The following is a 15,479-nucleotide window of genomic DNA, read 5'->3' as shown; positions in this document are numbered from 1 at the left end:
CAAAGGAGCCCTAGTCCCTAGATACACATTGCAGCTCTTGTGTACTCAAGAAGCCTAGGCAGTATAATGGTCTCAAGTTTGAGGCCAGCCTGGGCTACACAGAAAGTCCCTGTCTAAAAAAGATAAATAGGGCTGGGAAGATAACTCAATGGGTTAAGGCTCTTGCTGCCAAGCCGGACAACCTGAGTTTGATCTCTGGGACCCATAGGATGGTATGAGAGTCCCAGTGGCTGCAAGTTGTCCTCTGACTTCTACTTCCTTGTTAGACTCCATGTATATACACATTCGGAATAAAAATATAGATAAATAAACACACAAATCTACTTTTAAAAATGGGAATAGGGGCTGGGAAGATAACTCAGTGAGAGCCTAAGTTCTAATCCCCAGCACCCAGGTAAAAAAGCCTGGAGGGCTGCACATGCCTGTGACCACAGCACTGGGGGCAGAGGCAGATGGATCCCGAGACTTCAATGGCCGGGTGAACAGCTACACAAAATGACGAGCTTCCAATTTGGTGAGAAGTTCTGGCTCAAAGCAATCAGGCAAAGCCATGAAGAAACCACCCCACATCCAACAACCTTCTCTAGCCTTCACAGATGTGGGCATGCACCCACACTCAAGGGCATGTCCACTGTTCCCCCACAGACACCAAAATAAACACACACACACACACACACACACACACACACACACACACACACATATGAGTCAGTGATAGGTCAGCAGGTAAAAGTGAGGCTGTTAAGCCTGATAAACCTGAGTCTGATGCTGGAATCCACATGGTGGAAAGAAAGCACAGACTCCTTAAGCTGTTTTTGAACTTTCATGCCCATGCCATGGAAAACACAACCATGCACACATGTATACACACACACACACACACACACACACACACACACACACGATGGATGGATGGATGGATGGATGGATGGATGGATGGATGGATAAAAAAGGGTCTAGTTAGTTGGTTGATGGTGGTGTGTGCCTTTAATCCCTGTACCTGGGAGGCAGAGGCAGGAGGATCCCTGTGAGTTGGAGACCAGCCTGATCTACAGAGTGACTTGCAGGACAGCCAATGCTGTTACACAGAGAAACCTGTCTCAAAACAAGAAAAAACAAAACAAAACAAAACAAAAAGGGCAGGGGGGAAGTCTGGTAATGATAGTCCTAGCCCAGCATGCACGAAGACCTGGGCTCTATTCCCAGCACTACATAAACTACATGTGGTGATGTATACCTAAGATCCTAGCACTGGAGAGGTAGAAGCAGAAGGATCAGAAACAGAAGTTACAAAGCAAGTTCAAACCAGCCTGAGCTACAGAAAGCCTCATCTCAAAAACCTAACTGCCTAATACAAAATAAAAATTTAAAGAGTGATTACCTGAAAGGTACCAGAAATTTGAGACTTCAGCATAAGAAAAAGTCAAAGGAAAAACAAGACTTGAAGGAGGATGTGGAAGGGCAGGAAAATGGTATTCTAGCAGGGAGAAGAAGCTGTCGAGATGGCTCAGCTGTTCTGAGCACTCACAGTTCTGTCAGGAGACTAGAGTTCAGATCCCACACCAACACTGGGCTGCCCACAAGTGCCTGTAACGTTAGATCCAAGGGATCCTACACTTCCTGCTGGCCTCCATGGGCATCCAGATACTCAAAGAAAATAAAGCTGAGTATAGTGGGGCACTTCTTTAATCTCAGTACTTGGGAAGCAGAGGTAGGCAGATCTTTGTGAGTTCAAGGCCACCCAGGCCTACATAGTAAATTCCAGAACAGCCAGGGCTACATAGTGAGACCCTGTTACAAAAAAAATATTAATAAAGTAAAAGAAATCCTTTGTTTAAAAAGTTAGTGATGAGGGCTGGGGAGATGGCTCAGAGGTTAAGAGCACTGCCTGCTCTTCCAGAAGACCTGAGTTCAAATTTCAGCAACCACATGGTGGTTCACTAACATCTGTAATGGATCTCATGTCTTCTTCTGGTGTGCAGGAATGCATGCAGGTAGAACAATATATATATATATATATATATATATATATATATATATATTTTTTTTTTTTTTTTCTAAAAGTTAGTGATGGATAGAGGGGAAAGATGGCAGATGTTGGGGAGTTCAATGCCTCCCTGTATTGCACTGGCCTCTCTACTGCCACCTGCTGAATTTAGCAAACTCTGCACGGAACCATCTATCTGCACTGCCAATTCACACCTTCCATCTCTCTTCAAATCCATTAGCAGCATGTCAGCCCTCAGAGTCACACTCTAATTTATCTCATTCTGTTCTCAGGTCTACATACTATAATTACATATCTGATTCATACTACATGAAGCTGCACTGCCTTGAAATGGCAGGTTAAGGAATAAGGGCGACAAATTCTTAAGACTGCTTCCTGCTGACGTGGGAGGCGTTGACCATCTTTGGGAGACCTGAGAGGGTTGGGGGGCTGCCACGTCCTGGGGTAGCTGGTTGTTTCATTGCAGTCCAGGCTGTACAGAACTCCCTGATGCCTCTTAGATCTGTTTGTTTGGATCCAATTCAGCTCCCTGGAACTTACAAGAATCCTTAGAGTTTGTGGAAACATAAGTATTAGACACATTAGCAGCATATTCATGTTAGAAGCAACTTGGCTGAAAGCATTACCATTTTAAAATTGACAGATTTTTTTAGGACAATGAAAAGCATCTTAATATTGACCTCATAGTTATGAGTGTATAGTGGTATTGTTGAACTTTACTATACTATAAACAGTAGCATGAGAAATAGAGATATCAGGAACATATTTCATTCTTTTTAATGTCTCAACTCACTTTATCACCACTTAAGCCTTTTTATCCTCAGACCTTTATAACTTTAATTCGTACACTTTTCATTACCATCTTAGACCTTCCATTCTCAGACGTTCATAACTTTCATTTTTCTACCGTGTTAGACCTTTCCATCCTCAGACCTTCGTAACCACATTCTCAGATCTTCATACATCTTACACTTTGCTATCTTCACATAGAGAAAACCTAAAATACCTGTTCGTGGAATCTTTTTTGCTTTTTAGCTGGCAAGACTACCAGTCGTCAGAAGAATCAGAGTTCTTGAGAAGGATAAGATTTTACCTGAATCAATGATTAAAGAATAACAGAGACTTCCAGCAGGCTGCATGGACAGCCACCCCCAAGGTCCTCCATCCATAGTAGTGGGCTTCAGGACACCTGCCTTCTTGGTGATAGCATGTGACCTGTGGATTACAGACTATAGGAAGACTCGCCTACCATTGGCCCAAGCAACACAGGGAAAGTCGATTCCACTGTCATCTTGTTCACGGTCTGGAGTACCTTGTAGCAGTTGAGGTGAAGGGCAGGGTTGCTCTGTGACTAGCGTTGTCACTGACTGGAGATGAAGTTTCTTCAGTGCCCATCAGTCTTCTTGGAGGAAATGGGGTGGAGCCAGAAGCTGTTATAAAAAGCTTCTTAACAAAAGATTTTAAATGCCATATTCTCTAGATCTCTGAGCATTTGAGGGCTGTCTGTTTAGTATCTCAGCAGTTAAGTTTGCCTTTAGTTAGAGAAAAATCCCTTTTTGTCATAAAAGCTGTACCTTTGTAAACGGCTTACAGGATGGACAGAGTGGTATAAATATCTTGTTAGTTTGAAATAGACCTTTGTGATTTTAAATTTTGATCATCTTTTCAAGATACATGAGTTAAATTTAAGTCGTATAGACCTAGCATATATTTTAAGTATAGTTAAATTAGACCTTTATGACTTTAAATGTTTACCATCATTTCAAGATACATAGCAATTTAGAAAGGAGATGTAGTATAGTTTAATTTAAGTTGCATATAGAGCTAGATAGGTATAAAGTTAAATTACAGGTTCAGAGACAAGCAGGACTGGATAACAGTAAAGGGGAACTAGAATGCAATCTCTGATCCGAACATTGTAGCAAACAGACAGGAGATTTTAAGGGACAGAGTAGACTCAAACAGAGGTCCCTGGAAAGGCACAGTATTTAGTAAACAAGCCATGAACAACAGAGCCAGTCAAAGAAGAAATCACAGACAAAAAAAATAAAATAAAATAAAAAGCAAAAAGATCTGGCAGAAATCAAAAATCCGGTAGACAGGTTTGCTGGCACAAGCCGCTGGAGCTGGGCGTGCCTACAGGTAGGTCACATGACCAAGATGGCAGCCCCAAGGTCAGTCCACATGGCCAAGATGGCAGCGACTATAAGCTGCTTTGTCTGTTTACCTGCTTGTTGGATGAAACCAGAAAGGTTCCTGTATGCATTTCCAATCGGTGAGGCAACTGGAAAACTGGCACAAGCTCCTCTTCGGATGCATGTCTGCCCCTGGGAGTTGCCAGGGGCCTGGACCCGAAGGGGACATAGCTGTCCCAAAACCAAAAAAGGACCCAGCAGATCGAACTGAAAAAGCAAAAAAGCACCGCTGCTGGAGCAGGATCCTATGCCTGACCCTCGGGAAATGCACCCAACAAGTCTGGTGGCAGTGCTTGCCTGTGCAAGTCACTGAACTGAGTGGGCACACTAAGCTACGTCACGTGGTTAGAATGGCACATGACCAAGATGGCGGCGTCCAGTTGGGCGCCAATGTTATGTTTTGATTTAAAAAGAGGAAAAGAGAAAGCTTCGAGGGATGAGACATGTTGACTAGTTTATTATATGGGCCCGGCAGTGTATGGAGACTAAGAGAGAAGAGGAACAGGGGTAATGTCTGACCGCCATGGCCAGTCGCCCTACAGGCAGAGAGCACATAGGTGAGAGAGAGCCAAGAGTAAACAGAGGAGAGTAGAGAGGAAGCCGAGAGAGAAGTTGGAGCATTTAAAGGGAAGAGTGCGCATGCCCACTGAGGTTCCACCCAAGTCCAGAGTCATCATGGGTGAGGGGTACATAGCACATTTTCTTGCACATGCCCTGATTATTGTCAGGGGGCGGGGTCTGTCTCTTAAAGAGGTAGAGCCATCAGAGTCAAAGCCTGAACCTTTCACCCCTCAGGCTACATTCATGAATTCTGTCTGGAAAAGGTGACTGGGACATCCACCCTCTTCCGTACAATGAGATTACCTGAAAATCTGGGGAAACCAGTCCCCCCCACACACACACACACGGAGCTCCTGAAGTGATGGTGGTATATGAGGCACTTCCGGCCTCCGAACGCTGGGGGGGCGCTGTCAACTCTCGTTGACCTCCCGAGCACCAGGACACAGGGCACAAACACAGTCCTAGGTTTAAACTGATTTCCCACGTGTGAGTATCATCGCAAGTTTTTCGAGAAAAATGCCCAAATTGAAGGTGGCCCGTGGGGCCAGGAGAAGCATGCACCTCTGGCCGAGCAGATTCTGGCTGGGAAGGCAGTGCGCGCGGGGACCCGAGACAAGCGGCGGGGACGCGGGGTTGAAGAGGAGGAAGAGTATGTTAGACCCTGGCTGAGCAGACGCATTTTGCAGCAAGCCAGGCAACAGCAGGAGGAGCTCGGGACTGCAGACCAGCCTGCAAAGCCACGGGAACGCGCCACGCGGCTGGGTGAGTGACACGGGCTGGAGTGGTGGCATGGGCCGGGCTAGCTCAGTCCATCCGGATACGGGTTTGGAATTACAAAGAGGAGGCAGTTTTTCCTTCCCGCGTGGTCCTTCACTTCAACTCGTACCTTCTGGAACCTACCTCAGAGTTCCAACAGGAAGTAATCACTCACACCAAGTTCCAGTATTTATCCTCTGGGCTTGTGAAGTGTGACTGTTACCTGTGCAATGCTTTGAACTGTGTTAAGAGTTCAGGCAGTTCTAAGCCGGGCGTTGGTGGCACACACCTTTAGTCCCAGCACTCGGGAGGCAGAGGCAGGCGGATCTCTGTGAGTTCGATCCACAGAGAAACACTGTCTTGAAACCCCCCCTCCCAAAAAAAAGTTTAGGCAGTTCTGATACCGAAATAAACAATGTACTCGTCCTTGCTTTTAGCACCGGAAGTCTACCCCAAGGCAGAGAATATTAAATAGAGTAACATATTCCAGCAATGAGCAGCGGTGCTCGCCTGTAATCCCAGCAGGTGAGAAGGTGAGGCTAAGAAGGCCCTCGTGGACTACATAGTAAGGTCCAGATCAGCCTGAGATACATGGTATACCTCTATCGAGTGAGACAGTAAAAGAAAATGAATATATTCCTATTCAAAACAACAACAACAAACCCGCCATTAATTCTACAGGCCAGGCACCCCAGTTCGTGCCCTGCTGACTAAGATATGAAAAACATGGGAAATGTTACATTAACCGAGGTGGGAAAACAGTTTAGAATCGCGTGGGGGTGGGCGGCAGAGATGAGTGGGAAAGTACCTGATGATTGTCTCATTGGGGAGGTTGACCTCCAGTTTCTTAGTCTTGCCTTCTTGTTCTAAAAGCAGTATTGAGATAATTGAATATGGCTTTAGGGCCATAGTAGCTTTACTTGCTTTTTTTTTTTTTTTTTTTTTTTTTTTTTTTTGGTGTTTTGAAGAAGGGTCTCATTCCCAGGATGGCCTCTAACTCCATATGTAGGTGAGGATGACCTTGAACTACTGATTTTTGCCTCTTGTTTTTCCAAGTGATGGCAATATAGATATCTGACACCACACCTGCCCTTAAATTTTTGTTTTTAAATTACGATACTGTGTCTCCTTAAGTTACTCATGATGGACTTGAACTTGCTCTGTGACCAGAGCAGGCCTGAGTTTTAGGTTCTCCTGTGTTGTTGTCTGCAGATTCCGGTTTTAAGCCATGTATTTGATGACTACTCCCAGCTTTCTTTCTTTCTTTCTTTCTTTCTTTCTTTCTTTCAGTAAACTAACATCCCTATATCCACCTGTCTACCTGACATCTCTCTGCTTGCTTCATGGAGTCTCTTAGCACATTAGCCTCCCATTGCTCAAGGCTCCTCTTTCTCATTCTACATCAGGTTTGTCAGTAAACCCTGGTGATTTTTTGTCTTCAGGATATATCCACTTCCTTAGCTTGGAACATCCTCCTGTTAGAGCCCTGGAATCACTGTGGGAGCATCATCATTTACTGTTCTCTTACGTCTGTAATCCATTCAACAGCTAGTGATCAGTGACACCCTGTTGGATCCACCTCTCCTGACAGTCTGACCAGAAGCTAGGGAGGTGATGAGAAATATCAGTTAGTGAAATACATGCTTTGGAAGCAAGAGCCCCTGACCTCAATACACAGCATCTTGTAATCCCAGAACTAGGCGGTTGAAGACAGATTTCCTGGTCTACATAGTGAGCTCCAATCAGCCAGAGCTACACAGAGAAACCCTGTCTCAAAAAACAAACCCAAAAAAGGTACTTGTTTTTTCAGAAAGATGAGAATTTGGTTCCAAGTATTCACATGCCAGACCACTGCTATCTATAACTCCAATTCCAAGGGATCATATGCCCTCTTCTGACCTCTTTGGGTGCCAGGGACACTTGTGGCTCACAGGCATACACATAAAATAGTATATAGAAGTCTAAAACACAATTTTAAGAAAACAACATCAAAACATGGATCTCGCTGGACATGCTCTGTGTACTCTCCTGAGCTATGTGTACCCTTAGTCCAATTCTGTTGCAAATGACCTGTTATATAATATTTCAACTCCTTTGGTTTGTTAGACTCTTCCAGGGGCTTTGCCAGCTATGTGTGGTGTTTCAAAAGTCAACCAGGTGTGTTGGCACGTGACTTTAAATCCCAGCACTAAGGAAGCACAGGCAGACAGATTTCTGTGAGATTGAGCAAGTTGCATGCCACCCAAGGTTACATGGTCGGACCCTCATCTCTCAAAAAACAAACAAAAAAACAAACAAGCAAACCAGGAGTTCAATGTTAGACAGTGTGGTTCATGTTTGTAATTCTAACACTAGGGAGGTAGAAACAGAAGAACCAGGAATTCCCAGGTCCTCCTTGACTATGTAAGTCAGTGTTGTGGAATAGAATATTTGTTTAACTATGTAAAGACGTGCTGCATTTGTTTTACTATGTAAAGATAGGATACTGTTTCACCTTGCCTGCCTTGACCTTGATTGGCACTTGATTGGTCTAATAAAAAGCTGAATGGCCAATAGCTAGGCAGAGGAGGGATAAGTGAGTCTGGGGTGCAGAGAGAGAGAAAAGGCCAGCCAGACATGAAGGAAGCAGGATAGACAGTATGTAGATGAGATAAACAGCCTCAGGGCAACACATAGACTAATAGAAATGGGTTAATTTCAATTAAAAAGCTAAGCAGAAACAAGCCTAAAGATAAGGCCAAACATTCATAATTAATAGTAAGACTATGTCATGATTTGGGTGCTGGCAGTCCCAAGAAAGCCTGCTGCTACAAATCCGTAACTTCACATGTATATATTGGTTGATTAGACACCAAATACCACTGCCTGGCCTTGGGGCCTTCCCGGTTGGATGTACTTTTTCCTTTGTGGCCCTATGGTCCTATTTCTGGCTCTGGCTCCTTAATGCCCAACAGTAATATTATTAAAGTCCTTTTCTAGGATATGAGACACACACTTCCTCCCCAATTGCCCATCCAAAGCCTCATCACCCTCTGCAGTAATCCAAGTGCTTGTGGTGCACCCTGCCTCCACCATGGTTTTAGTTTTAGTACATGATGTAGCTCTGTTGTGCAAGAGGCATAGTGGGGAGGAAGGGAAGGTTAGGATGAGAACTGCCTGCTATGGGCACATCGACTTTTCTGTCCCGGTTTGACCTGGGTACAGGGATAGTGCCCACTTCTTGAGGTTGCCTGGACTAACCAGGTTCCATGAGTGTACCATAGGGCGGATCCTTCTAGATCACTGGAGACAGCGGGTCAACCATTATTTACTAGCATCTCTCTGTTTCATGTGTTGTATTTTATCTCTCAAGATTCTAGGTCTCTGGGGACAGAAAGATAGTTTGTAACTCTCTGTTCCTTCCTTGTGCACATGTGTATCTCCAGCACCCTGGACATGCAGTCCATGGCAGAAGTGGACTGACTCAGAAGCCCCATGCTTATCATTTTGTCTTCCCTCTTTAGGTCTGGGAGTGCCCCAGGATGGATCCGAGGATGAGGATAAGGAATGGCCCACCTTGGAAAAGGCAGCCAAAATGACCGGAGTGGACCACCAAGCAGAGGTGGTTGTGGACCCTGAAGATGAACAGGTCATTGAAATGTTCATAAAGAACCCTCCTACAAGGTAGGACTTAAGAGTTGGGACAGTAGATCCTGGTAGAAAGTTCCCACAAGCTAGTTCTTGGCCAGCTTTTGGTCTGAGCATTGCCAGCTACAGAATACCATCTGGGCCAAACTTCTAAGTGAGCCTGACCCAGACTCCAGATAGCTCCTCTTTTGTCCATCTGATGGAGAACTTCCTGGATTACCCAGTTTTCTCTTGGCATGTTACTCTCAGACCTTAGGCTCCCTTTAATCCAGGGCTTTTGGTCTCAGCCCTTGCATTTGGACTGGGTGGAAGCTAGAACCTAAGGATCTTCTGCAGCTGTTGCTGACATCTCCCCTCTAGTTTAAATGCTGCTTCTAAAACATGTAGGTGTTTCAGCTGCCTGTGGTCAAATTCTTGGGCATATGTAGGTGGGGGGGGGGGATAAGTTTAGGGCAAAGGGCCCTCATCCAGTTTATTTTGTCTCTGCATAACGAACGTGTGGCCGTTCTCAGTTCTTCAGAGTGTAGTACAGTCCGTCTCTTATCACGAATGTGAAGTGATGAGGTGAACACAGCCATCAGAACATGTAAACTATGGCCCATGGGAGGGACTGTGAAACACTGTCAGACGGTATAACCTGGGGTACATGGAAGAGACTGTGAAGCACCCAAACTAGAGGTTGAAATTTCACCCTGTCCCCAATAATGCCTTAAAACCTTATTTGGATTGTTTACCTCTGATTTTCAGGCCTCTGTCTGTGTCTGGGAATAAAAGCACCGCCCATCAGATGCAGCGGTGGCACACGCCTTAATCCCAGCACTCTGAAGGCAGAGGCAGCTGCATCTCTTGAGTTCAAGGCCAGTCTGGTCTACAGAGCTAGTTCCAGGACAACCAGGGCTAGCCAGAGAAACCCTGTCTTGAAAAAAAAAAAAAAGCGGGCAGCCTTCTGCCAACATCCTACTGCAGACCATAGGACACAGATCTGGAAGTCTGAACAATGTTGCCTGGAGGCTAGAACCCAGGGCCTCATCTGAGCTAATCACTGAGTGACACCTCCAACTGAGGGGCAACTTTTAAGTATGTGTCGGTGACCTTAAAGATGCCATGAGCAGACTATAACCTGCTATGATGTAATATGTTAAAATTTTCTTTCTTCGTTTTGCTTCATGTATATGGGTCTATTTCATGTATGTATGTATGTATGTATGTATGTATGTATGTATGTCATGTGCATTCTTAGTGCCCATGAAAGTCCAAAGAATATGAGAACAGGAGTCACATCCACTGTGCAGATAATGGGAACTGAACCCAGGTCCTCTGCAAGAGCAGTAAGTGCTCTTAACCACCGAGCTGTCTCTCTAGCCTCAGGCTATGGTAATTTTGAATCCTCATTTGATGGCTTCTGTTTAAAGAGGCTGAAAAGGGCGAGGCAGCAAAATGGCCAGGCAGGTGAAGTGCTTCCTGCACAAGCCTGATGACCTGAGTTTAATCCCCAGAGCTCACTTCAAGGTGGAAGGAAAACTCAGCTCCATAGAGTGGTCTTCTGACTTCCACATGAGCACACGGCAATAATAATAAAGTTTAAAGGGCTGGAGAGATGGCTCAGTAGTTAAGAGCACTGGCTGCTCTTCCAGAGGTCCTGAGTTCAATTCCTAGCAACCACATGGTGGCTCACAACCATCTGTAATGGGATCTGGTGCCCTCTTCTGGCCTGCGGACATACATGCAGGCAGAATACTATACATAATAAATTTAAAAGAAAAAAAATCAAGTTTGAGATGCTTATAGCAGCATTTATGCTAGAACTGGAACAATATCACAGACTAGAGTGACCCCTGTGCAAGAGTGACATGCTAGTTTGTGCAGCATTCCTGATTTGTTTGGGGACTGTTTCGTGCCTCCTTTTTTCCTCTGAGACAGTGTCTTACTACGGAGTCCTGGCTGACCTGGAATTCCCTATGAAGACCACCACACTGGCCTTAACCTCACAGAGATCTGCCCAAGTGGTGGCCTTAAAGGCTCGTGCCACTATGGCTGTCTGTCTGTCTGTCTGTCCTTCCTTTCATGAACAGGGTGAGGGGACTTTAGAGCTTCCTGGAGAGTGACCCTAGTTCTTCACCGTTGTCCCCTCTGTCTCCATAGGCACACACTGGCTGACATCATCATGGAGAAGCTGACCGAGAAGCAGACAGAATTGGTGACGGTCATGTCAGAGGTGTCGGGCTTCCCTATGCCTCAGTTGGACCCCCGGGTCCTGGAGGTCTACAGAGGAGTCCGGGAGGTAAGGACTGTGAGGGCATGTGTGGTGGGGTATCCTAATAGGAAGCCTCTCACACATGGCACCCGACGAGTAAGCCATGGTGGCCAGGACAGAAAAAGACTGAGGCAGAACCAGTGGGCTCAGGGTCTAGTCACTAAATTCTGGTCACCTGAGAAATGAGCCTTTTTGGGTTGCTCTGAAGATAAGTGAGGCCGCGCATGAAAACGCAGGGACGGGGCCAGGACCTCAACCGTGGGTGCTGATGGCTCTGCCTCCTCCATCTCCAGGTGTTATCCAAGGGCCGAAGTGGGAAACTGCCCAAGGCTTTTAAGATCATCCCTGCACTGTCCAACTGGGAACAAATCCTCTATGTCACTGAGCCTGAGGCCTGGACTGCGGCTGCTATGTATCAAGCCACCAGGTAGTGTAGATGGGCTAGGGTGGCTGATCTGTGGTGCAGGGTGTGGTGTGTAGACTCTGCCTCCCTCAGCCATGTCATTGCCCAGCCCATGGCTCTCTCCCTTGGACTTGTTCCTAGTACTCCCTTAACTTCTCCTCTTGCGTTTTCAGGACAAAGTCCTGTGGTAGACTTCTATGGGAAGGGCCTACATAGCTTCCTGGATACAGCCCTGTTGTGAGAGAAGAGTAGCTTGAGAATTCTGAGAATTCTCCGGTGACCTCAGGTCCCTCATGGTGGAGAAAGGAGAGTAGCCAGCCAAAGACTGGACTGGGAAAGAAGCTCGAGGTGCCTCGATTAAATAATGCACAAAAGGCCATGGGTCTAAGCAAAAGCACTGTTTGAAATACACTAGGGGCCAGGCAATGGTGGTGCACACTTTGAATCCCAGTACTCAGGAGGCAGAGGCAGGTGGATCTCTGTGAGTTCTAGGCCAGCCTGTTCTGCACAGTGAGTTCCTGTAGAGTCAGGACTACACACAGAGAAACCCTGACTGGAAAAACCAACAAAAGAAAAATGCTAGGTCTGGAGAGGTGGCTCGGTGGTTAAAAGCACTTGTTCTTCTAGAAGACCTGGGTTCAATTCCTAGCACCCACGTGGAGGCTTTCAGCCATCTCTAGCTCCAGAAAATCCGATGGGTACCAGGCACATATATGGTGCACAGACCTACTTGCAGGCAAAGTAGCTCCTCTTTAAGCGGACCTGGGTGTGGTGTGCATACTGTTATTCTTTTGCTTAAATTAGAAATGAAGAAGAGGCACAAGATGAGACATGAGACTAAGATGTATTACCCAGGTTATTATAAGCCCAGCAGAGTAGAGACTAAGAAAGAAGAGGAACAGGGTTAATGTTCCTGAATGACCGCCATGGCCGGTTGCCATAGAGAGGCAGAGAGAGCATAAGAGAAGAGAAGAGAGTGTAAGTGGGCAGGATCTGTCTTTTAAAGGGTTCCTCTATACCATGAGTGCAGACTTAGTTCCCATGGAACCCTGGGCTGACCAGGGTACTGCCTGAGTGGATTCTGCCAGGTGACAGAGGCAGGCCAGCATAATGCCTGAACCTTTCACATACCACTTCACATACCCCTCTCTGAAGTGATGTCCCCATATCTTACTCTAAAACCTCTCTCATGCATGGTGATACTTAAAAGGCCAGGGCCAGACTCTTGTGACTTGCAAACTCCCACCTTGCTAGGATTTTTACCTCTAATCTGAAAGAACGATGGCTCAGCACTTCTACAACCTTGTTCTGCATCCCCGAGTATGGGATGGCATCGCAGAGTACAAACAACTCAACTTTCACCTCTACATGGCACTCAAGAAAGCCCTGTTCAAACCTGGAGCCTGGTTTAAAGGTAAAAACCCAGAAGTAAGAGAGAAAGGAAGGGTCAGTACTCTGCTTGGCAACTGGCTATCTCCACTGTTGGTCCTTAGATGTTGGGCTTGCTGGGTACTAAAAGTCCCTGTATATGACTCTGCCTAGGAATCCTGATCCCATTGTGCGAGTCTGGCACATGTACCCTCCGAGAAGCCATCATCGTGGGCAGCATCATCACCAAGTGCTCCATCCCTGTGTTGCACTCCAGGTAGTGTTGGTGAGGTCGGTGGAGAGTCATGTAGTAGAGAGGCCAGAACTTTGGCAGGAGGGCAAGAAGGGAGAATGAGCTATGATTACCTAGATTCTGTGGCTATTTAAGCCAGCGGGTATATGATTTGCTCCAACAGAATAGAAGCCTTCGAGGGCAGGATCCAAAGACCTGGCACACAGTAGGTGTTCAGTAAATAGTTGTTGAATGACGGCATGAATGAATGGATACCTAGAAAAAGGTGTGATAAATGGTGGAGTGGTGAGACATTTAGACACACCCTATCGAGTTGAATGCAGGGATTGTTTGCTATCCCGGCCAGAGGCAGAAGTGTGAGATGGATGTAGACAGGCGGTAAAGAGAATCAATCCCAGGAGTGTACTAATGAGGAGATGCGGGGACACCTTGGGAATGCTCTAGGTTAGGGTGAGTCTGGGGAGACACTTTGTCCAGAATCTCTCCACTAGTCCTTAACTCCAGCTTCCCTCCTAGTGCGGCCATGCTGAAGATTGCCGAGATGGAATACAGTGGCGCTAACAGCATTTTCCTGCGCCTGCTGTTAGATAAGAAGTATGCGTTGCCATACCGGGTGCTAGACGCCCTGGTCTTCCATTTTCTGGGCTTCCGGACGGAGAAGCGCCAGCTGCCTGTGCTCTGGCACCAGTGCCTCCTGACATTGGCACAACGCTACAAGGCCGACTTGGCCACGGACCAGAAGGAGGCCCTCCTGGAACTGCTTCGACTGCAGCCCCACCCACAGTTGTCTCCTGAAATCAGACGTGAGCTCCAGAGTGCAGTCCCCAGAGATGTAGAAGATGTTCCTGTCACCATGGAATGACAGCGCTCACCTGTCTTGGTCCAGGGAGGATAGGAGGACACCAGGAGCCCAGTTGGTGACCAACGATCTAGTTAAAGACCTAGGTTAAGGCACTGTAGGCTTACGACGGCATCTGTGTGTGGCTCCAGTCCTGGGCAGGAGGATTGATCTGGTTGGCTTTCTCTGCCATTCTAGGCTTTGGTCCCTGTTCACTTCTGGAAGCTAACTGGAGTTACCTGATGTCAGCACTCCCTCAACCCAGCCGGTACTTGGTATGAGGGCTGCTCTCTCCAGTTACTGTGTCAGTTCACTGGGGTGTGGATAAAACAGAGTCAGTTATTTATTGAAGCTCTGTGTTTTGGTCCAGTCAGTCCCTGGAGGTTCCTGCCTCCCCTGTGGCTAGAGGTGAGAGTCGTTCATGGTTCTTTCACCTACCCTGTTCCTCACAACTGTCTGTCTAGACTCCCCTTCCTCTCCACAAAGAGGAAGTGTGTGGGTGTGTGTGCGGTGCACACACACTCCCTACCAATGACATGTTCATGGGCTATTTTGCTGGAACACCAGCTTCTACTGATGTTCTGCTGGAAAGATCGTAGTCGCCATATTGCTCTCAGTGGAGACTGCTGCAGGAGCATCCCTCTTTCTGGGAGACCAGCAAACTCAGTAGTCCAGTAGGTTTCTTCCTTGCATTCTGAACAAGAGTTTTAGACTGGTTAACAAACCAAGGTCAAGTGCCTATTTGTATAGCTGATGAACAATCTTTTTCTAATGGCTTAAAATGTGTATGAAATTTTAGTTGCAGCCAGGCATGGATCTCTAAGTTTGAGACCAACCAGGACTAAGTATACAGACTATACAGGTCTAACTAACCCTATCTCGGGGTAGGGGGGCACATCCATGTCCCAGCCATGTGCATCACAGCTGACAACTCCCAAGTCATTCTGCTACATCACTTTTGCTTTTGAAAAAGTACGCCTGTTACAATCCAGTTCATGTATCTGCAAACAGTTTCAATCTGTTGAGGCATTCGCATTTGCTTACACTTTTAGTTCATCTTGGAAACAGGAGGTAAATGACAGAGAAAAGTACACCTCGCTCAGCCAAGCCAAATGGCCACGTCTCTACCAGTTTGCCTCTCTGCAGTACTGCAGATGGGAACCAGAGAAAGTATTTCCAGACACATTCCTACCCCATCCATCTCTTGTTTTTTAAT

The 15,479-nt window shown here is 46.4% G+C and overlaps 1 protein-coding gene and 1 non-coding gene across 2 annotated transcripts; both read left to right on the top strand.

Moving 5' to 3' along the window:
- The first annotated feature begins 5,265 nt into the window (after nt 1-5,265).
- On the top strand, nt 5,266-14,614 carry Bysl (bystin like). Its single transcript, XM_027389110.2, is given in 9 exon segments — nt 5,266-5,308; nt 5,311-5,526; nt 9,024-9,183; nt 11,290-11,428; nt 11,695-11,828; nt 13,059-13,081; nt 13,084-13,218; nt 13,347-13,449; nt 13,942-14,614. Coding segments are annotated over 9 exon segments (1,284 nt in total). The 5' UTR covers nt 5,266-5,280; the 3' UTR covers nt 14,288-14,614.
- LOC113832542 lies at nt 10,926-11,027 on the top strand. The gene has a single exon (XR_003479841.1). It is a non-coding gene; the product is annotated as a U6 spliceosomal RNA (small nuclear RNA).
- Nucleotides 14,615-15,479: the final 865 nt, after the last annotated feature.

This window comes from Cricetulus griseus, assembly GCF_003668045.3.
Source record: "Cricetulus griseus strain 17A/GY chromosome 1 unlocalized genomic scaffold, alternate assembly CriGri-PICRH-1.0 chr1_0, whole genome shotgun sequence".
Classification (NCBI taxonomy): domain Eukaryota; kingdom Metazoa; phylum Chordata; class Mammalia; order Rodentia; family Cricetidae; genus Cricetulus; species Cricetulus griseus.
The sequence above is the reverse complement of the archived record's forward strand: the minus strand, read 5'-3'. Positions and strand labels throughout refer to the sequence as shown.